This window comes from Ochotona princeps, chromosome 9 (assembly GCF_030435755.1).
Source record: "Ochotona princeps isolate mOchPri1 chromosome 9, mOchPri1.hap1, whole genome shotgun sequence".
In the NCBI taxonomy this organism is placed as follows: domain Eukaryota; kingdom Metazoa; phylum Chordata; class Mammalia; order Lagomorpha; family Ochotonidae; genus Ochotona; species Ochotona princeps.
Window position 1 is genome coordinate 34,266,200 of NC_080840.1, and position 23,548 is coordinate 34,289,747.

A 23,548-nucleotide genomic window follows, 5' to 3' on the forward strand; every position below is an offset into this window, starting at 1 on the left:
CATTGTGTCCATGTCGGTTATTTTTTCTAGATTTTGTTTCATACACTTTCCTGAGGTAGGATTAGAGAGGGTGAGAGCTTACCCGACTTTGTGTGTGTTTTCTGAGGGGAGTGTGCGAAGTTTAGTTTTAATGTTAGGTGTTGACGAGATTTGATCTTCCTAAGTCTTAGCAGTTTGTTTACATTTTACCATATACACGTGTGCGACACCAGTGCTAAATAATTGGACTTGAGGACCCAGCGTGGTAGCCTAGTGGCTAAAGTCCTTGCTGTGAATGTGCTCGGATCCCATATGGAAACCGGTTCTAATCCCAGAGACCCCATTTCCTATCCAGCTCCCTGCTTGTGGCCTGGGAAAGCAGTTGAGGATGGCCCAAAGCCTTGGGACCGTGTACCTGTGTGGGAGACCCGGAAGAGCTCCAGGCTCCTGACTTTGGATCAGTGCAGCAGTGACTTGAACTTCACTTGGGGAGTGAATCAGTGGATGGAAGATCTTTCTCTCTGTATATCTGACTTTGCAATTAAAAAAAAACTTGAGCCAGAGTTTCCAGTTTATTAAATCTAAGAAAGGATTAAGTGAGGTGTTAAGAATTATTTTTTATTGGAAAGTCAAATCTACAGAAAGGAGAGACAGAAAAATCGCCCATCCTCTCGTTCTCTCCCCAAAAGGCTGCAGTGGCCAGAGCTGAAGTGATCAGAAAAAAGGATTCAGGAGCCTCCTCTGGGTGTTCCATATGGGTGCAGGGTCCCAAGGCTTTGAGTCGTCCTGCTTTCCCAGGCCACAAGCAGGGAGCTGGATGGGAAGTGGAGCCACCAGGATTAGAACCGGCGCCCATATGGGATCCCGGCACATATAAGGTGAGGATTTGGCCATTAGGCTATTGTGCTGGGTCCTGAAAGGCAGATTTTCACAAAGATCTTTACCTGTTATTTTACTCCCCAAAATAGCTGCAGTGACTAGCTGAGCAGATCTAGAAGCCAGAAACTCTGGGCCTCCCACTTTGGTGCAGGGTCCCAAGGACTTGGTCCATCCTCCATTGTTCTCTGGCCGTTTAGGAGCTGTAACAGCAGCCACGACACAAACGTGTCTAGTATGGGATGCCCACTCTGGAAGATGGAGGATTAGTTTCCTATGTCACTACCCTGATTCCCAGTAAGGGTCTTTTGTCTAGTTTCAAACAAGTGGTTAGAGTGGAAATGTTTCAGATCCCAAGTTAAATGTTCAGGGCCAGACTATCCAAATAGGTTTTATGTCTTGTAACCTTGAAAATAAGCTTGGTGTCGATGCTTTTGAGAAACTATTCTGTATTCCCATGCCAAATCCCATGGAAATGTAGTTATACCTTGATCCAGAGGTGAGTGGTCTAGGTGATGTGATATCCTTATGTGTCGATTCTGAGCCTTGACGGAGGTTACAGAAGAGTCAGTCACAATGTGTTCTGGATTTTCCTGTCCGTGTCTCTTTCCTGTCTGGCTTTTTTTTTCAGATTTTTTTTTTTTTTTTTTTTTTTTTAATTGCTAAGTCAGAGAGGAGGAGAGACAGAGGAATATCTTCCATCTGATGATTCACTCCCCAAGTGACTGCAATGGCTGGTGCTGCGCTGACCCAAAGCCAGGAGCCGGGAACCTCTCCAGGTCTCCCATGTGGGTGCAGGGTACCAAGGCTTTGGGCCATCCTCTCCTGCTTTCCCAGGCTACAAGCAGGGAGCTGGATGGGAAGTGGAGCTGCTGGGATCAGAACCGGCATCCATATTGGATCCTGGCACGTGCAAGGCAAGGACTTCAGCCGCTGGACCCAGCTGGCATTTTTTAGTGGTGGATGGATAAAATGAGAAGTGCACACCTGCTGAATACTATCCAGGAAAAGCATTTAGTGAATGTGGAGTCCAGAGTAGGTGTATGTAACTGGTGAGTTGTAACCGAGGTTGAAAGGTGAGGGTATTTGTGTCTGAAGTTAGTTATTCACGTAGTTGGTATTTTGCTTTTACGTTAAGTGTATGGTCCTTGGATCACACTCAAGAAATAACATTCCTAGTACCCCAAGACAGTGTTGCTTAATTGGGAAATACTTCTAGCATTTGTGAGAGGATGGTTTATTTGGGAGAGAGCTGTGAATACTGTAAGGTATCCCACCAAGATGTTAGCTCTTACTCGGCTAGCATCTCTGGGTTTAAAGAGTGAATCCGCAACATGTTCTAAGGTGCTCGTGTTTGTCTCCAGAGACTTGCACACTCAGGTGGTTTAAAACATCTGGAGTCAGACAGGAACTGTTTGCTGTGATCTGGTCAGACCATGCTGACGTTTCCTGTGGTCAAGGAACACAGTTTGCAGACCCCAGCATGTCCTGTCTTCACTGTTTCCATTATGTGACTTGCAGCACTATAGGGACTGAGTTTTTGGAAACTGGTAGCTAAGATTGTTTGGCTTTTATCTTATGTTTTTTTTTTTTTTTGTAGTTTTTGGAGAAAAACGAGTTTAATATTCAAAGGGAGTTTAAAGCTGTATTTAATAGCTGAAAAATGGTAACGTGTATCCAATAGAAGGGGGCAGAAGGGCAGTCTTGCCGCTAGGGGGAGCCTGAACACAACAGAAGTGAAGTCCAGTTGCTCCAACTGAAAGCGATGCTGAACTGATCATTCCTCACAAGTGTAACCCAACTCAGTACTACTGATGAAACCCAGGCTTTCAGGGTTAAAGGTGTTACACAAAAATAAAGCTCAGATGTTAGTACGCAGTGACAACTGCTGCCTGGAAGGACGACTCCGAGAACTGCTCATGAGGAAGGAAACTGCTCATGCTGGAAACTCTTCAGATGGTTAAACATGAGCTTGTTCAAGGAAAGTGCTCTGTATGGGAAACCTCATTTGGGCTCTAAAATAGGGGAAGGATGTCATTTTAGCTATCTTTGTTTCTTACTAAGGCCACCACCTTATTGTCCTTGCAAGAGCCTTTTTTTTTTTTTTTTAAAGATTTATTTATTTTTATTGGAAAGTCAGATACACAGAGAGGGGGAGAGACAGAAAGATTTTCCATTCACTGGCTCATTTCCCAAATGGCTGCAATGGCCAGTACTGCACCTATCAGAAGGCAGGAGCCTGGAGCTGCTTCTGGGTCTCCTACGCAGGTACAGGGTCCCAAGGCTTTGGGCCGTCCTCAATTGTTTTCTCAGGCCACAAGCAGGGAGCTGGATGGGAAGTGGGGCTGCCAGGATTAGAACCGGCAACCTTATGGGATCCCTGCATGTGCAAGGTGAGACTTTAACTGCTACGCTATCACTCCAAGTCTGCAAGAGCCTTCCTGAGCTCGGAGTTGAAGTCCCCTCTACCTCTGTCCCTATTCCCAATTTAAAAATTTTCCCATTTGGAGTATATTCCTTCAGAACACTCTTTGGAGTGTGCTTAAAAAAAAAACACGTATCTTTTTAATGTGCAGAAATGGTATAATGCTGAAAAAATTTTGTCATTAACATGTTTAAAAAATTAACATGGCAGAGGGACAGAGCTCCTGTCTGCTTATTCACTCAGTAAATGCCCACAACATCTAGAACTGAGCAGGATTGAAGCTGGGGACACGATACAGGTCTCCCATGTGGGTGGGCAGGACCCATCTCCATGAGCCCTCACTGCTGCCGCCGCGGCCTGGGGAGGGGAGGGGAGACGTGTGGGGCAGCGGGGAGGAATCAGCAGGAAGCCAGAATCAGAAGTAGAGTCAGTATTTTAAGCTAGGTATTCCAATACAGGGACGTTGTTTTCAATGTGTTCTGTTGAGTTGTAACATGTATTGGTGTAGATTTAGTGAGTTCCTGTAAATGCTGTATAGTGTCTCCGTGACAGACTGTACAACATATGTGTTCTCAATGATGCGTAGGTGGTTTCTGATGGACTGCTTTTATGAGCATTGTTAACATTCTTGCATAGATCTTGTGTGTACCTACTAAAGCTGTCTAGTGCACCTGTACATGCACTTGCTGATTAGGAAGTTGGGGGGATCTTCAGTTTTAGCAGTCACCAGCAGGTTTCTTCTAAGCCTGACAGCATGCAGTGTACAGTGTCTCGAATTTCCACATCCTTACTAACACTAGTCAGACACACTCTGGGCAGGCCACTGGCTGAGAAAATGGTGTCACTGTTTTAACCTGCATTTTCTTGCTTATGAGAGTCAACATTTTTCTCTGATACATATTGACCATTTCTCATATCTACTTAGCTTTTAGATTTAAAGCTAAACTAAGAATTGTACACAGAATACCATTTGTTGAAGTTAAATTTAATGTTGTATTTAAAAAACCCAGCTTGTTACACAAGTACATATGTCCTGTGGTTTTATGCATAAATCCATATGCATATATCAAGGTAAAGTCCAATACAAAAAATAGCATTTCCTATGGCCAGTGTTCTACGGAAGTCGGACCACAAACTTTAGTCAAATAAGATTGCAACACTCTAAGGCAGGCCCACACTGACGCACATCATGTCCACGGTATATTACGAAATGCCTTGCATAGCTTATTTAGTCTCACTTGGAAAACTCAGAATTCAAAAAGATCGTTTTCTAAATAAACTCACACAAGTTAGTGTGTCTGTTCTTTGCTCTGTAGCAAGCCAGCCATCTCAGCACTGGTTCTGTCTGGCTTTGCCATGTTACAGACCCAAACACAGCCTGAGCCCTGGGGCTCTGAACTGCGTCAGCCATCCTCAGGGCCGCAGGTCCTGCTCCTCCTCATCGGTATCTCAGGCGATTCTCCAAGGCTTCCATCCTCTGTGTCATTTCTTCCAGTAAATCTCAAGTTAAGGAAGAAGAATCTGAATTGCTAATTTTATTTGTAGTCATATACAACTTGATTTATCTGCATCAAAACTTGACTGCTTCCCAAAGTAAAAGGTACCTACCCCTCCATTCCTGCCATGGATATTAAAACCCTGATTTGTAGTTTGGAGTAACTCATTTGATACCTGCTGTCAAGGCAAACATTTCTAGGGTTAAATTTTTTTTTACATTATCAAAGCCTGATAGCTGAATTTGAATGTGTCCTTTTAAAAGAAAAAAAAAATTAATTAGGCAGAGTTGCAGAGCAGAGAAATCTTCCATCCACTGTCTCATTCCCCAAATGACTGTAAGGGCTACGGCAGGGCCAGGCTAGGCAGCATCTAGGAACTGTGTGTGGTTACCCTACATAGGCAGCAGGGACCCATGCACTTGAGCCATCCTGTGTTGCTTTCCCAGATGCTTTACCAGGGAGCTGGATTAGAACAGCTAGAACTAGAACTGGTACCCATATGAAAAGCTGGTGTTGCAGGCAGTAGCTTAATGTGCTGCGTCACAACACTAGTCCCCATTTCAAGAAGAATTCTGACCCATATTCTTTCCTATGTAATATCATTAGTCTCTCTTCAAGCAGATCTTCACAGGTGGGATGGGAGGAAGAGAAAGAAACAGACTTTGTGGCAGGAGGAACCTAGGGGGTGGGTGTTCAACCGCGGGGCTCGGGCAAAAGGAACCCTCAAGTAGTGTGGCGGCTGCAGAGGGTACCCGAGCCAGGTCGGACCCAATGCTTGGGACTCATGTCATGGACACTGTCACCACGCAGTGAGCAGTCCTGGGCTTTTGGGAGGCTGGAGAGATTTCTTCTCCCCGTGGTGAGTACGCATGAGGGAATCTCAGGAACAGGAGTAGGTCTCTGGCCCTGCCCTGCTGCCACCAACTTGTGGCAGGAGGAACCTAGGGGGTGGGTGTTCAACCACAGGGCTTAGGTAAAAGGAGCCCTCAGCAGCATGGCGGCTGCAGAGGGTACCTGAACCAGGTCAGACCAATGCTTGGGATTCTGGCCACGGACGCAATGAGCAAGTCCTGGGCTTTTGGGAGGCCAGCGCCAAGTGGCTCTAGGCTCTGCCTGCTTGCCACCTGGCGGTGAGCTCTAGGGTTTATGGGGTATGTAACTGCTGCCTAGAGACATCCATGGACAAGGTCAATGTGAGTGTAGGTGAGGGATGAATCCAGTGTGACTCCCAGTGATGGGGTCACTGAACTTGTTGGCAAGCATGGGGACTGAGACCTGGTGGTTTGGAGGGGAGAGTCCATAAGATCTGTTTTGGTCAGACTGATTCCCCAGCCCACATGGGAGTCCTGAGGTGGGCTGTTGGCAGACAACATCACTGACTGTCACACACCAGTCCACATGAAAGCTATGGTTGAGGACCTCTCTGGCAGGGCTAGATACCAGTACCTGAGTGATTGTTGGAACAGGGGATGGGTCACATTAGGAAGGGTCAGGACACCAACCAGCATGCGAGAGAACCAGGTCTGGGGGTAGATTCTGCAGGGGATAAATGGGCCCAGCCCTGTGGAAATACAAGTCCTGCTGGTTAGCTTAAGAATTGGGGTGGTGATTCATGGAACCTACCATCACTTATGGATAAAGGAACCGACAACAGTCTGGGCAGGTCAAGGGAGCATCACCCAAATGTGCATCTTAAAACAGGGTGGGGAGTGGGCAAGGCTGCAACGTTCACCAGCTCATACAAGGCCTAGATGGAATGGTGGATTATGCCAGGCACTGGTCTAACACCCACTGGCATGTATGAGATCTGGGTCTGGGAGTTGGTTAAGTGGGGGAACTTGGGAACTTCCCTAGTGGGTCATAACTCTCAATGACTATCACATAGTCCAGGCCTGGGGGTCGAGCAAGCTGGGCAATGTAGTTCCAACTGTTGGCTAACGTGTGGGTTGGTTATGGAAGGGAGTGGACCGGGCAGGGCTGAGCAAACCTTAGCTCACAAGCAACAACAGAAATCATGCTGGGGTCCATGCAGTAGGTGTGAATAACACGAAGGTGTGAAGAGAACAGCTCCCCTGCTTGGCAGGGCTTGGGGGAGTTTCCAGCTGTTTGGCAGGGCCTGGCAGATTTCTCTCTGACCACCTTGACACAGTTTCACCCCCTTTTTGCATGGACACTCAACCACCCCACTAAGAATTTTGTAATCTATTGAGGCATTGTTTGCCCCTGTGAGATGGCTTTTGCGACCAACATGAGCTTGAGAGTTAATGTTATTGATAATGTCTTGGTGAATGGGCCTTTAACTGAACACAGGAGTACAACTAAACCCATGCCGTTTCTGGACACCTTATTGTATGCCTACCCATTGCCCTGAAATCTGGCCCAGACATATAGCATGCCTTCTGGGAAATGGCTTGATAAGAATTTTACAAACAAATGGAAGTGATGAGAGTATGGGCTGAAACTGCTATGACAAAAAAAATGTAGCTACTGGGACCCTAAAGGCTGAGCTTGCAGGCCTAAATGGCCAACTAATGTCAATGACCCCAATCCCCAGAAACCAAGGCCCCAGACTTTTTAACCCATACATAATTCAAGGTAGGGGTCTGGTTGTCACAGGCAGTGCCAAGATTAGAGCCCAGACCTGAGGAGAGCAGGTGGGGGCTGGCAAGCCGAGATAAGCAAGGAATGTGGAATCCTTCCTCACGCACCTCTCAAGCTGTTGTAAATTGTGCTCCTCTTGAAGCTGTGTCAAACTGCCCCTAAAGAAAACTTTGTAATTGTACTGCTTGGGGCCGCACTCTGCAGTGGAGTGGATGCAACACCATGACGTAAAAGGTCTGTGCCAGAGTTTGTGACTGCTTCTGTATAAATAAAGCGGACAGATTTCTCGCATGGTCTAAATGATCTTGGAATTGTAGTGGTCCATCTCTCTTCTTTCTATGCCTATTTCACGCACCCTTCTCGAGTTCCGAACTCAGCTGGAGCTGGACTCTGGCAAAATCAGGCTGGAGCACAGGTCATGCCAAGCTAGGCTCTTACACCTCCTGGTTTGCAGGCGCCAGGGATGCAAGGCTACATTATCTAAGGCAAAGGCCAAGACAAGTAAGGGGCTGTGCCAAGCTGAGTCAGAGCAACTACTGGCACATGCATAATCTGTGGCTGGGAATAGGCCTCGTTGGGGAGATAGGAGGACACCCTGGCTGAGTTGGGGTGAGTGCGGAGGTCAGAGTGGGGGCTGCATTCTGGTCTGGATATGGCTGCAGTCTCCCATGGCACAAGCGTGGACTGGGGCTGTGGCACCAAGACAGGCTAGACTCCAGCACCATCTGGTGCTTTTGAGGACCAGGGTATATGCAGGACGGACTAGGCTAGGGCTCTGCCCCTACTGAGCTATGTATGAGCTATGTCTGGCTATGGACGAGCCTTGGCTGGGCTGAAACATCCAACAGTAGGGACCAGAATGGGTTGAAGGCCAGTCAATAAAGGCCATTGTTCTTGCCAGGACAGGAGGTGGACTAAGTTGGGCTGGCCCATGGACCCACTGGTATGCGTGAGATCTGGCATTAGGAGAGAAACTGGGAAACTCCTCTGTTGGGACACAGACCCTGCAAGTGATTGCAAGAACCATGATAGGGAGCAGCCCAGACCAGGAAAGGTACCCACCGGCATACATTTGGCATAGGTTGGAGCAGACCAGGCTGAACCAGTTCACATCACCCGCTGGCAAATATGAGCAAAAGAACAGAGTATGGGTCGGGCCAGGTTTGGTCGCAACACATACCACTACATAGTATGACTGGGATTTCATTGGTTCCTGCTGGGCTGGGCTATGCTAGGCTGTAACCCCCACTAGCATCAGCTGGAAGAGAGGTGAGCTGGGCCATGCCAGGCTACAGCACCCACTGGCAAATGCCGAGGCAAGGGGGGCCATGCCAGACTGGCCTGCAGCACCCAACCAGCACATGTTAGAACTAGGAGTTGAGGGGGCAAAGCTGGTAGGGAGGATGTGGGGGGCTCCCCTGCTAAACTACCAGTCACATTGGAGAGCATGAGTTGGGATGGAGCAGACCAGACCAGGCAGGGCTACAATACCTGTGGGCCTCATGTGAGCTAGATCAGGGAAAAGTCAGGCTGGGCTGACTGTTCCTCCTGGTGCAAGCATAAATCAGAGTGGGTAAGGGTTAGTTGGGCTTTGCCGCAGCATCAGCTGGCAGAAACTGGTACTGGGGGATAATTCTAGCAAGTTAAACTGCAGAACCACCTGGAGAGTGTATGATCCAGCAGTGGGAGTGGGTACCTCCCTCTGGGGTTATCACTCCCACTGGAGAGCATGAAAACCAGGACTGGGGCAGCGGTGGCTAGACAGAACGGCACCCACTAGCATGTGTGTGGGCTGGATAGTGGGGCTGTTTGGGTTGAACTAGGCTTCAACGCCCATTGACATGTTCGGGAGCTGAGCGGGATGTGGGACAAACTGGACCAGTCAGCCATACATACTGGCAAGCACAGGAACCAGGGCAGTGGGCAGGCCTGGTGGGGATTATTGTGGATCGCTCCCATTAGGTTGCAGCTCCCACTGTTTTGTGTGAGGGCCAAGCATGTGGTGGGCAGAATCAGGCTGGACTACAACACCCATTGGTTCGTGTGGAAGACAGGGCTGGAAACAGAACTGACCCAGCAAATGCAGTCTCCAGCATATGCATAAGCTGATTGGGGCAATGGACTGTGCCGGGCTCCGTATTGGCAAGCACACACAAGAATCTGGTCTGGGATCGCCTCAGACGAAGTTTCTTTGGGGATCCCTCCTACTGACCTGCCGGACTCAGAACCCCATCCATGAAGAGAAGTGCAGGTTCCGGGGTCTGACCATGGAGTGCAAGTGTCAAAGCTGAGCCTCCTCAGAGGCTCAGACAGAGCAGTGCACAGCTTATCCAGGTGCACATGGAGGATATGGCAGTAAACTGAAGTCTGCAGAGGACACTTGGTACCACAACAGAGGACAGAAGACAGAACAAATGGATCTACTACACCAGTCAAGTGTTAGCAGGGAAAATCTGGGCAAGTGGAGATGCTAAGGTGGACTATGTCAGCCAGTGGATTCTGGAGAGATTTCATCGTGCTTGGAGTGGTGAGATTGGCAGCAATTCAGAATTGTTAAACTATCAAAACCACTTGAGCAGTGCCCTGGGCGCATGTCCCACATTGGGGACTGGGATGGGTGGGAGGCTGGGTGGAGCTTCTCCCTTTATCTCCCCCCCCTTACCTCAAATACAGAAAAAAACGTAATTATAATGTAGAAACAAGGGTCTTACCCACTTTCCTGTAGCCCTTGACCCTTTGTGCTCTAATCAACTATGTAAAGATTCTGAAAATAAAATAATTTAAAAAAAGAAACAAGTAAGCATTATCTTCCCTGTAAAGAGCCCACCCATCTGCTCCTTTACACAGAAGGAGAGACTAGATTCATCATCTCTCTTAACCACTGTCGAGAGAGATTAGTGTGTTTTCCTTGGGGAGCATATTTGCAGCTTTCAGAAAGGAATCAGCTTTGTGCAGTTCCTTATTATATAAAGCCACTGGCACAGTGGTGGTTTTGAATTAAGTCACATCCCTGCGGACCAGTTGATGCATGCTGAGACAACCCTCTGCCAGCTCTGGTCGGCTTCAGCAAGCTTACTGTAATTCTGAGTTCTCCATAGCTGGCAGGATGTCTGGGGTTTCAAAGCACTGAATTCTCATTTCTCTGTTGTCCCAAAGTATTCTTTCTCTTTGTGATATTATTTTAATGAATCATTGGATCCCGCTGTTCCCTTGGTAGAACATTTCATCATTCAGAGTGCTGATATCAAATATCTCTAGTGCCAAAAAAGAAGGGAAAAAAGAACCTCTCCCCTCCTTCCTCTTTCCTCTCCTACCCCTTCCCCCCGATCCTCCGGGAACTACACAACCGGATCCCAGTGTGGTTGCAGTCTGACTCAGGGCTAAAGGAAAGGGATGGTATTCCGAACAAGTCTGAAACCTTTGGGATGTTCTTTTTCTCCACACACTGTGCCAGTCCCCCTCATCCTCCCAACATGCAGGGAGCCCAGTTAGTCTTTGCACTTTGCATACTGGCAGCCAACTGGACATTCTGTTAATCCCCTGGCACAGCAGATGGCAAACCAAGTGTTGCCGCTAAGTTCAACTCACCTTTGACTCCCAAACACCCACCAGATCACTCAATGAAGAAATAAAATCCTCTCCCACAGATCACTCTCTGTGACTCCGTGGGAATGGCTTCATCCAATCCAACCCACATGAAAGAAGTGTGAAATGTTGAGATTTTATTCTCTGTATTCCTCACGGAAGCATGGCATTGGCAAAGGATATGGCGCTGGGTTAGCTTTCTCACTTCTTCATTTGCAAGGTTCTGGAACATGATCAGGTTCTCACACTTGCATTGCTCCTGCTTTTCCTCCAAAGGGCTTCCTGAGAAAGCAGATGGAAAGCGTTCACGTCTCTCATTCACCATACTGCCCTTACACAGTCACAGGACTCAATCAGCACAGAGTGGAAACCATAATCAAAGAAAGGCTCCACGTTGGCCGTGCAGCCAGACCCAGGCAAGGCACACCAGGACGGGGCTGTGTGTGCTTCCAGCACTGCCAGGGGCCTGCTCGTGCCTTAGTTGGGCAGGCCACTCCAGCTTCTCTTAGATTTGTACTTATTTGCTTTCATTCAACTTAATTTCCTTCTCTTTTCCTTGATCCTATTTCCTGCTTCCTTTTTTAAGCTAATTTTGTTGGTAAGTCGGAAAGCTGGTGCTAAGTGATCTTCTAGCACTATTTCGCTTGGAGTTACCTGCGGATTTTGTGGACTGGAAACGTTTTTGTGTCGCCTGTGACCGACTGTCTTCTTCAAACAGGTACCTGTGCTGCACTGCAAAATTAGAACAGGAGAGGAGGTCTCGGATGTTTATGGTGACAGGCTCAGATTCTGTAAAGAGAAAGAAAACTGAAGTCCAACATGCTGAACACTGTTTTTTAGAACAACACTTATTTATTTATTTGCATTTTACTTGAGAGAGAAACAGAGAGCTTTCATCATTAGTTTGCTTCTCAAATGCCTACAATAGGCAAGAAGCAGCTCAGAACCCAGAACCCAGTGTGGGGTCTCCCACATGAGTGGCAGGGACCCGTGCACCTGCAGCATCAGCCCTGCTGCCTCAGGTGCACATTCGCAGGAAGCTGGATCAGAAGTGGAGTGGACCAAACCTTCAACAGACACTCTGATATGGGATGTGAGTATCAAATGCTCACCCCAAGCTTAACACTTAGGTGGTTATCAAGCAGCTATCAATGGCATACTGTTCTTGTTCCTAGACCTTGGAGCACAGGTGTACTTTGGGACATGCTAGAACAAAGAGAGCATCAGCAGAGAGGACACACAGATTCCTCAGCTGTGGCTCCAAGTACAGGGTCAGTGAATCCTGCTGTGATGGAGCAAAATGGTTCCAAGGCACATAATTTAAATATTATTTCATTCCACTTCTTTCCCACTCTCACCTGGAGAGAAGCTGTGGTGCAGGCACCCATGGAAGATTCTGGAAACACTGCAATTTACCTGTTGGCTGGTGGTCCCTCTTTGGTGGGTTCCCAGCTGGGGAATCTTGTCTTCGGTCAGCGTCTTCTAGAGCTGAACAGGAAAAGATGACCAAGAGGAGTGACAGTTGCCCATGTGTACACCTAAGAGCTTGGGAGGCAGGCAGGTCCCAAGCCAACTCCAGAGCTTTATTTGCCAACACCCAAAATTCACGGCAGCAAGCAGTTGCAATGCTTATCTATGACCACACGAGGTCAGTTCTCTCCAGTAAGAAAAATCTGGACCTTATTTAAGACTTGCCTCGCCTAAAGGTCATGTCCAGAGATTAGGACGGAAAAAAAAGTTCTTGAGGGATCAAGTTGCAATGGCAGCTGCTCCCCAAGAGGCCAAGCATGATCTACTCAATGAACTCTTAACTGATCTTCCCGTCCCTTCCTCTCAGAGCCCTTCCCTTGAGAGGACCAAGACACATTACTGCATTTGACAGGTGACTGAACCTGGACACGAGTGAAAGGAAAGATGGACAGAGCTGCTGTACGGAAGCAGTAGGGGGCGACTTAGGGAAAGGTGCACCTGAATTCGAAAGTGAGGTCTCTCATTTGGAAACATGCATAGCTCCAGCTACAGCCTGTAAGGACTGCCCATCTCCTTCTGCTCCAAGGACAACCTTTAACAAAACTGCACCTTGGCCTTCCTGAGTTCCTGCAGCATGCCGGGGAAGCCTCAGTATTCCGGCATGTGAAAACATCTGTCACCGTGCTGGGTGCGCAGCAGGTGCTCTAGCCACAGTAGTCTTCATCCCTGCTTCCATGTCTAGGTTGTCTAGGTATCACCGGCCCTGCCCATCACTTTTTTGTGGGGGAGCATGTGGAAGAAGTAGGTGGAGAACTCCTCAGTCAGGGGTTCATGCTGTCCTGTGGGCTAAGGTGTCTGCTGGGAGTAGGTGCTACGCTACCTTCACAGATGCCCATCTTCAGCTTCTCACTTATTTCTCCCATTGTGCTGAAGTCTTCGGCATAGAAGAGATGCTTGTCCGTGGGCTCGGAGGCGATCTCTTGGAGCTCCTCCTCAATGGCTTTCCCAACCCCAACAGCATACATGGTGATACCTACAGTGCGGGGAAGATTAAGAACAAGGTGGCTGGAGCGGTGTTCCACGGTCGGGACCCTGCTCCCAAAGCCAGCCAGATGTTAAGTGGTGGTCTGAGTGGAGGAGTACATACCAACACTCCTCCGATTTTGTTTTTATTTTGAACAAAAGAGAGAGGGGTCCAGAGAGAGGGGAAGCACTTGGAAGTAGGGGAGCTGAACTCCCACCATCTTGCTTAGTTCTGGGCAGGGTTATTTATATTTTTAAAAGATTTTTATTTATTTAAAAGTTTTAATATTATTTCAGAGTTGACAAGTATGCATTTGGGCAGGGTTAGTTAACAGCTCTTTAACTGTTCCCAGAATTAGCTTTCTGGGTAAGTCGGAAAGACTACTATCTTAGGGTTTACTCAGGGGCATCTCTTCAGGAAGTCTATGGAGCAGGTCACTTGATGCCCTTACTACACCACTTGGTCTCTATTTGTTGAAGGCACAGGGTAAGAATCCTAGGTGACCCGGGGCCAAGGGAAGCTGCTTTCATCTACCTTTCCTGGGATGACACAAACTTGGGAAGACGCTAAGTTGCAAGGAGAACCCAAAAATCCAGAAAAGGAACAAACCCAGGTATCAACCTTAGATTCCCAAAGGGATATGAGGTTGCTTCGAGGGATTTTCTTTTTTTCTTTTTTCTTTTTTTTTCAAAGATTTCTTTTACTTTTATTGGAAAGCCAGATATACAGAGAGGAGGAGAGACAGAGAGGAAGATCCTCTGTCCGATGAGTCACTCCCCAAGTGAGCTGCAACGGCTGGTGCTGTGCTGATCCGAAGCCAGGATCCAGGAACCTCTTCCAGGTCTCCCACGTGGGTGCAGGGTCCCAAGGCCTTGGACTGTCCTTGACTGCTTTCCCAGGCCACAAGCAGGGAGCTGGATGGGAAGTGGAGCTGCTGGGATCAGAACTGGCATCCATATTGGATCCTGGCACGTTCAAGGCTAGGACTCTAGGTGCTATGCCACGGCGCCGGGCCCGACAAAGGATTTTCTAAAACAAATTGCTGGACTCGCCTCCCCCTAAACTGGCCCATGCCCTTCATCTGAAAGCAGAACATGGTCAGAAAGAAGTTCTGCTTGATTTCAATGATTTTGGCACTAATATCTTCTTCTGGTTCGTTCATTAGACTACACTTCCCCCACCCTGCCCAATGCAAAAATGGCTCTTTAAGCCAAGGGCAAGAGATATGTCTTACTCTGAGTCTGTGGAAGCTCCACAGTCAAGTTGAGCATATGTGTCTGGGAGCCCAGGGACTTTACACACAGCTTCCTAAAAAGGGTGACACCATTTAAAGACTGTATTAGCTACATAAAGGTAATTGAATACATTAGAAGCTGCTGCATCAGATAAATCTAGTTGGTTGAAGAACCAAATAAATATGCCACCTGTCTTTGGGTGATTTGTAGAAATTTGAAGAGACAGTAGAACTCAGATTCATCTCAGTAAAACAAATAGAAGCATTAACAGAAATACCTTCCCTGATCCTTTCTCATCCTCTGTTTTGCTCTCCAACCACCCGCAGTAGCTAGCACTGTGCCAGGTTGAAGCCAGGAGCCTAGCATTCCATCTGGATCTCCTATATGGGTGGCAGGGGGACCCCTGTACTTGAACTAGATGCCACCAACCATCCTAGCCACAACACTCCCTTTGGCCAAAGCCGTGCACTTTCCTCTTCACTTCTGTACACACACTTCACATCTGCACATCCCAGGCTCCTCCTTGCCTCATCCACAGGGTCAGGAAGAGCTCAGAGAGTATAGAGCCACTCCCTTCTCCAAGACTTGGATGGTTTCTCTGCAGCTAACTTTTGCCTCTTGCCAACACCCGAGGATTCTCTACCCGGGGCTGCTGCTTTTACAGAGTATTTACAGGAAGCATTGAGTGAAAGGCAAAATGCATGCCCCACTCCTGGAAGCTATTTTTAACAAGATCTTGAGGGGGTTCTAAAGCAAGTAGCCCAGTGTTTGGGAATTTGCATATCCATCAGCGTGCAAGAGCTCATGGAAGGGGTGATTCTCTGGGCAGGAAATCACAGTAGGAGATTCTGCACCAGGGGTAGGCTGGGTACCCTGACTTCCCAGGCTGCGACCCCTCCCTGTCCCTCTCCAGCACTTGACCTAAGTCCTGTCAGGTCCTGAGCTAGGTGGCGGCTTGTTAAAGCAAGCCATAGAGGTTGACATCTCTGCTCTGCCAGAACCTCCCTCTGGCCTGCCATGCCCACCAACTGAGCCAAACTCCATCCTGCAATCTTACCATTGGCCTTGGCCTTCGTGGCCCACTCAGAGACGTCATCCTGAGCCCGTCCGTCGGTGAACACAATGGCCACTCGGGGTACCCGTGCAGAGAGAGGCCTGGCCCCCTCCAGCTGGGTGAAACTCCTTTCAAACATGTGCTTCAGGGCCAGCCCTGTCATGGAGCCCTTGCCCATGTACTTGATGTGGGCTACGGCTTTCTTCATGTCCTTGGCCGAGCTGAAGCTGCCCAGGGTGAACTCGGTGCGGACTTGCGTGGAATACTGGAGCAGGCCCACTCGAGCAGCTTTGGGGGAGACGGCCAAGGAATCGATGATCCCCGTGAGAAACTGCTTCACAATCTCAAAGCTGTCCTCTCCGAGGCTCTTGGATCCATCAATCACAAAGACCAGGTCGAGGGGACCTTCGGTGCATCCTACGGGGAAACACACAGACAGCTGATGCGGTTACAACTCATTCATGCGCTAGAGTGGAGAGAACTTAGGCTTCCCTTCGAGACATCACAGCTTGGAGGAACCACATCTGTGCTTCTTTAGAAAAAACGCAAGACAAGTGGAATTGGGAGGGTCACAATTTTTTTTTTAATGAAACTAAGTATATGATACTTTATTTTTAAAATTTTTATTTGTTTTCATCTTTTTAAAATATTTATTTATTTTTATTGCAAAATCTGATATACAAAGAAGAGAGGCAGAGAGGAAGATCTTCCATCCTTTGATTCACTCCCCAAGTGACGGCAACAGCTGGAGCTGTGCCGATCCGAAGCCAGGAGCCTGGAGTTTCTTCCTGGTCTCCCATGTGGGAACAGGGTCCCAAGGCTTTGGGCCGTCCTCGACTGCTTTCCCAGGCCACAAGTGGAGAGCTGGATGGGAAGCGGGGCTGCCGGGATTAGAACTGGTGCCCATATGGGATCCTAGGCATGTGCCCATATGGGATCCTAGGCATGTGCCCATATGGGATCACTAGGCTACCACGCTGGGCCCTATTTTCATCTTATTTTCAAGACAGAATGAGACACAGATCTTCTATCTTCTATCTGCTGGCTTACTCCCCACAGATACCCATAATAGCCTGGGTGAGGCCAGGGGTAGGCTGAAGCCAGAAGCCTGGAACTCAACGCAGGTCTCCCATGTGGATGGCAGGGGCCTGAGTCCCTGAGCCATCATCTGCTGCCTCCCAGGCTGTGCATTAGCAGGAAGCTGAACTGGGAAGCAGAGTCGAGGCTCAAACCCAGGTACCCTGCTATGGAGGGAGACAATCTAGGTAGTGTCCTAACTGCTATGCTAAGGTCACTCCCCTCAACAGTTTTTAGATATGCTGTTGTGTTTGGCTTAACAAAGGGATCAAAACTGCATGTTTTTCACAAGCAAAATGTACATATTGTACAAATCACATCAGTATAAATTAGCTACCAACTGGTACATAGTGTACCCTGGATCACCACCAGCTGGATTGGGGGCAGCAGGGGGGCAGGAGGCTGTACCTTAAACTTTCTGAACAATACTTCCAAGGTCCCTACAGTGTCACTCCAGGAGGCTAACAGCGCACACATGCTGGCATTCTGACTGCACTGGGAAAGAAGGTTCGTAATAATTCACTCTGGCCGCGAGCTCTTCCAAGGAGCTCTCATGGTACCCCAACTTGAGGGTAAAGTTCTCTGTAAATCCTAAAACATCTTCATTGAGCTCTTGCCTTAAGCAAGGTGGTAAGTACCAGAGGACTGCAGCAGCGATCAAGACAAGACGCCCAACACTTGCGATCTAATGTCCGCTAAGGCAGCAGTCACATTGTACACTGAGCATTTAATTCTGTGTCCATCTTCTCTGCCAGTCTGTAAGTTCCTTGTCAGCACAGCCTGGGCCTCTTTCACTTCTGTGATCTTGATGCCTGGCCCACAATGGGTGCTCCATAAACACTACTGACGGGCTGGATGAATGAAGTGGCATGTGTTGGCATCATACCTGTAAGTATGCTTCTCATCTATGAAAGCTTAAACATGAGTGACTGTCATGAATTCTTTAGCTACTCCAAAGCTCTTGGGGCAACTAATGATTGACAGTAAACAAGATTAAAAAGCATGCTGGCACAGTGGTGCAGTACGCTGATCCTTCTGCACTCTATGGCCCTGGCATCCCATGTTAGCACCAGTTCATATCCTAGCTACTCTGCTTTCAAACCAGCCCTCTGCTTATGGCCTGGGAAAACAGTGGAAGATGGCCCAAGGAGTGACAGGGACCTGCTGCTTATCATTGTATACATTATGTATTCACTGTGGAATGGAGAGTGAAACTAGGGCTGAAACTCAGACACTCTGATAATGAGATGCCATCCAGGAACTTTCACAAGTACGTACGTGTGTATTGGGGAGGGGGGCAGAGGAGAGTACGTAAGAGAGCAATTTTTATAGAAGCATGAATGATACCACATAATGACAGTATAAAAATCATTCAGTAGCATGCTTTTTATTTTTTTATTTTTTTTTAAGATTTTATTATTATTGGAAAGCCGGATATACAGAGAGGAGGAGAGACAGAGAGGAAGATCTTCCATCCGATGATTCACTCCCCAAGTGAGCCACAACGGGCCAATGCTGCACCGATCCAAAGCCGGGAACCTGGAATCTCTTCCAGGTCTCCCACACGGGTGCAGGGTCCCAATGCATTGGGCCGTCCTCAACTGCTTTCCCAGGCCACAAGCAGGGAGCTGGATGGGAAGTGGAGCTGCCGGGATTGGAACCGGCGCCCATATGGGATCCCGGGGCTTTCAAGGCAAGGACTTTAGCTGCTAGGCCACGCCGCCGGGCCCAGTGGCATGCTTTTTAACACTTAAAATATTTTGGGAACACATTGAAAGCTGCCTTGTTCCTAACAGTTGCATCATAGTCTACTATCCAGTGGTATCATAATTGATGAACATTGAGTCAAGAGCATAAAGCCTTGTTTTCAGTTTCTCGGTTGCTATAAATAGCTGCATAAAATATCCTGATGCCTTAGTCCTTTTCATGTTACTATAATGAAGAACCTGAGACTAAGCATTTATGCGAAAAGTAGGTTTGTATAACTCCCAGGTTTGGCACCAGCTGCTGCTCCATCTCTGGTGAGGGTGCCGTGGATTACCGTGTCACATGGCAGGAACACTGAGAACAACACGCGGGTGAGTGGGACCACAGGGACATGCCAGGTTCACTTCACCACAACCTCCTCTTGCAACTCACACACCCAGTCCCCTGAAAGTGAGAATTCATTCATTTACAGAAAGTAGCACTTAGTTTGAAAGGTCCGGCGCTTCTTACTGCTGCAACACCAGGACCAAAGCTTAGCAAGAATTTTTGGAAGGGGGAAAACCATGTTTTAACCACAGCCTCTTGTACATATGACTTTGTGAGCACTATACATGTCTGTGGACTCAACTCTAAAATGTGACTCCAAAATGTAACACCAAACCGCCCTCCAAAAGACCATACCAATTCAGACACTTACTGATCCACGTAGAACTGCTCATGACAACACACCTCGGCCAACAGAGAAATGATCAGTTTTTTTCAAGGGTTGTTTTTCTTTTTTCCAAGATTTGAAAGACACAGATTGAGAGAAGCAGACAGGGACAGGGAGCTCCCATCTGCTGGGCCATTCCCTAAAATAACCACAACAGCTGTGGCTGAGCCAGGTGGGACCAAAGAGCTGAGAACTCCATCCAGGGCTCTCCCACGAGTGGCAGAGCTCAATGAACTGAGCCATCACAGCTGCCTGTCGGGGTCCGCATTACCAGGAAGCTCTCACCAGTGTGAGAAGTTGAACCCAGGTATTCAAAACAGGGGGTGTGGCATTTTAAGCCACATCTTAACTACTGGGTTAAATGACTGCTCCCTAAACAACAGGTTAAAAAAATAGTCATGCTAGGAATGGGTATTGTGGCACAGCAGGTTCAACCAGAGCTTGTGCCTCCAGCTTCCTACATTCTATGTCAGAGTACCGGTTGCAGCCCTGGCTACTATGTACTTCCGATCCAGCTCTCTGCCAATGTGCCTGTAGGCAGCAGGGGATGATTCAAGTACATGGGTCCCTGCCACCCATGTGGGAGACCTGGAAGGCGTTCCTGGCTCCTGGCTTCAGCCTGGCCCAGTCAGGCACGCATTTGATTTGTGAGCCAGTGGGTACAAGATTTCTTTCTTGGTCCTTCTTGTCATTCTGCTTTCCAAATAAATGAGTCAATTTTTTTTAAGATACCAGAACTCTTATATTATTTATTACTCCTTTTTTTCTGCCATTGTTTTTAAGTTTATGCCATGTTTATAAAGGGATTCAATACTCTGAAGGTATAAAATAACTGGGGTTTCCTTTGCTATGTTGCAGTTTTATTTTTGGATTTGGATCCCTATCACTTTCTAAAACACCATTCCCGGGGCTGAATGGGATTCCCCTGCTCGGAGCACAGCCCAGTGTCCCTCACTCTCCACCATCCGAAGATCACGCTGGCTTTCTGGCTGCTTAAGAACTAACTGTTAAACAAAACCACAAGTGTTTCCACAGACGCAGCAGCTCATCTGCCTCTTCCCCATTCTGCATCTGTGCACACACGCCCTTCTGTATGAGAGATGCAGGGATGAGGGAAGGTGGGCGTGCTGAAAAAACAGAGCCAAGTTCAGATCACTTACGCTTGCATCGTCTCCCATCTTCCGCAAGAAGGAATCCCTCGGAGCACTTGCAGATGTAGGACTCGCCCTGGTTCACACACATGTGCTCACAGCCGTGGGGGGTAGACTTGCAGATGTCCTTCCCTGGGGAAGAAGCGAGGGGTTGGGGGGAAGGTGAGTGACCCTATTGGAGCTGGGAAGAAAGCCCTTCTTTTCAACCTCCATCTCCACTCAAACCAGCTTCCCAGCATCCTTTGTAGCCTTGGACTTGCATAGGTGAAAGTGCAGACAAAGTATCTCTTACAAAGCTCACCCTGGGGACTGGAGTGGTGTATTGTGCTAACCCTCTACCTGCAGTGCCAGCATCACATGTGGGTCCTAGTTTGCATCTCAGCTGATCCATTTCTGATCTAGTTCCCTGCTGATGGCCTGGAAAAGCAGAGATGGACCAAGGCCATGGGACTCTGTACCCCCATGGGAGACCAGAAACAGGCTCTGGGAGCCCAGTTTTGGACTGAATCAATTCTAGCCTTTGCAGCCATTTGGAAGTGAAGTAGTGGATGAAATCTCTCTCTCTCTCTCTCTCTTTCTCTCTCTCTCTCTCTCCAACTCTTTCAAATAAAGTAAATAAATCTATAACAAAAGAAAGAAGAAGAATAAAGAGAGCTCTGGTTGGGGCCAGAACCCTGGCTTAGTGAAGAAAACCTCTGCCTTGTGATGTTAGCATCCCATATGGGCTCTGGTTCAGGTCCAGGTTGCTCTACTTCCGATCCAGCTCTGTTCGTGGCCTGAGAAAGCAATAGAGGATGGCCCAAAGCTTTGGAACTTTGCATCCATGTGGGAGACCTGGAAGAAGCTCCTGGTTCCTGGCTTCAGATTGGCTCAGCTCTGGCTATTGTGGCCATATGGGGAGTGAATCAGTGGATGGAAAGTTCCCTCGCTCTCTTTTCTTCTCTCTCTGTAACTTTACCTTTCAAAAAAAAAATACATTTTGAAGAAAGAAAGAGATAAAAGCAAGCTCAGGCTTCCCCAGGTCTGGGTGGTCACCAGGAGGACGGGTGTCTGAGCTCACTATGAATGTGAGCATTGTTCCATGCACTGCCCTTCAGATATTTGTTTTCCATGGAGATCCCAAACACTGCATTTTGATTGTCTCATGTGTGAGGTATGTGAACTCTGCAAAGTGGTTATAGTTCTTCAACCTTCCTGTCATCCTGTGAAAAGGAGGAAGCAGGGACAAGTGCTTGCAATGTACAGATGAAGACACAGACCTTGGCAACTCCCCGAGAAGCCCTGAGGTCTCCGACCACAGCTGAGGCACCTGCTGGGCAGTGTGTGAAGGCCTAGGCTCTGCTCTGGCCCTGGCCCTCTGAAAGGAGAGAATTCACACTGACACTAGCATCAGGGATGCCAGAACCCTCACAGGGTGAGGAGAAGCATTTGTGCTGTGGGCTGTGTAAGGCTGTGGGGGCCATTTGCTTTGGCTTTGCTAAGGGCGGACACAGCTGGCACTCAAGATTCAGTACCTCTCTCTAAAACAGGCTAATTTCTCTGCTGATCATTTTGCTTGGCCTGTGAATGATGCCGTATATCTCCATGAGGCTCTTTTTGGCAGACTAAAGGTTCCCAGCCCTGTAGGGTGGGGATAGTGGAATCTGACTTAAGAATGAAACTGCAGTGGCTGAAGTTAGTGCTGCATGTACAAAAGCTCACAGTATTGAGTGGTAAATGTTGTCTGTCGGCATACACAAATGGTTCGGGAAGACAACACACAGCAGAATAGACTTGGGCTCCGCAGAAGGGATGTTGTAGGGTATAGCTGAAACACAGCCTGGTGCAGGGGTCCCTGCAGGATCGGATCAGGCTGTTGGGGGCGTCTGTGGAGTCAGTTGTTCAAACACAATCTCCAGCAAGAGAGGAATGAGGATGATGCGAACACCCCACCTTCACCCTACTTTGTTAGTCCGTAGGGGCTCCCAATGATCTCAGTGGAATCTGGGAAGAAATCCCTACACATCAAGCTCAGCTCAGAAGCAAACAGATTGATCTTGCCTAATTCAAAAAGGACCATTCCAGGGCCAGTGTTGTGGCATAGCAACTTAAGCTTCTCTTTGAGATGCCAGCATCCCTCATGGACACAGGTTTGAGTGCTGGCTGCTCCACTTCCATAGATAGCTCTCTAACATGCCTGGGAAAACAGGAGAAGATGGCCCAAGTTCTTGCGTTCCTGCACTTACGGGGGAACTCAGCCTGGTTCCTGGCTTTAGCCTGGCAATGCCACAATTGTTACAGCCACTTGGGGGGAGTGACGCAGTGGATGAAAGATCTTTGTCTCTGTCTCTCTTCTTATATTTGCTTTTCAAATAAATACAATAAATTCTAATAAAATAAAGAAGGATCATTCCACCACTGGGCCAGAGTGTTGCAAAGGTAAGCAGGCATAGTCTAAACCACCAAAATGGGGATGAGTAGCTAGAATCTCCATCAATGCTTCTTCCAACACCTGCCTCCCTGAGCACAGGTAGGAACATCCCTGTCTTCCGGTGGGTACTGGGATGGTTCATTTTGGAACCCTTTGGCTGGGTGATGGTCCTCAGTTGTTTGATCAAAGATCGGCCTACACATTCTAGGAAGAGAACTTACAGATGTGATGAACAATTCAATCAGCAAACAGACAACCCTCCACCATGTGGGTGGGCCTCGACCAACCCAGAGAAGGCCTTAGGAGAAAGAAACCAAGGTCTCCCAGGAAGAGGGAATAGGGCCTCCACGTGGCCTTTGGACACCAGCATTCCAGCAACTTTTCCTTGATTCTCTAGCCTGCCCTGCACACGTCACACCTTCCAGCCACACTGTCGTATGAGCAAATCCCCTAGACAAGTCAATCTTCTCTCTTTCTACACTCACACATATATGTATATAAACAGATAGATACAGATACACACACACACACACACACACACACACACACTATGTCTGTTTTGCTGGAGAACCCAAATACATTAACTAAACTCTCGGAGTCTATTCTGAGTGAACTGCAGAAGCAAATGATAGAGAATATAGAATTTAAAAAAAAAATCATTGGAGTAGAGTGCTAAGCCACTGCCTACAATGCTGGCATCCCAATGGACACTAGTTCAATTCCCAACTGCTTCACTTCCAATGCAG

The 23,548-nt window shown here is 48.0% G+C and overlaps 1 protein-coding gene across 1 annotated transcript in view; it reads right to left on the reverse strand.

Moving 5' to 3' along the window:
• Nucleotides 1-4,249: 4,249 nt before the first annotated feature.
• Nucleotides 4,250-23,548, reverse strand: part of MATN2 (matrilin 2) — a 138,643-nt gene continuing 119,344 nt past the window's right edge. Inside the window, exons 13-19 of the mRNA XM_058668895.1 lie at nt 20,402-20,524; nt 15,749-16,162; nt 13,313-13,465; nt 12,379-12,450; nt 11,617-11,751; nt 11,146-11,244; nt 4,250-4,774 (exon numbers count right to left, since the gene is read on the reverse strand). Coding sequence (XP_058524878.1) covers nt 4,719-4,774; nt 11,146-11,244; nt 11,617-11,751; nt 12,379-12,450; nt 13,313-13,465; nt 15,749-16,162; nt 20,402-20,524 — 1,052 coding nt within the window. The 3' untranslated portion in view covers nt 4,250-4,718. The remainder of the gene's footprint in view (nt 4,775-11,145; nt 11,245-11,616; nt 11,752-12,378; nt 12,451-13,312; nt 13,466-15,748; nt 16,163-20,401; nt 20,525-23,548) is intronic.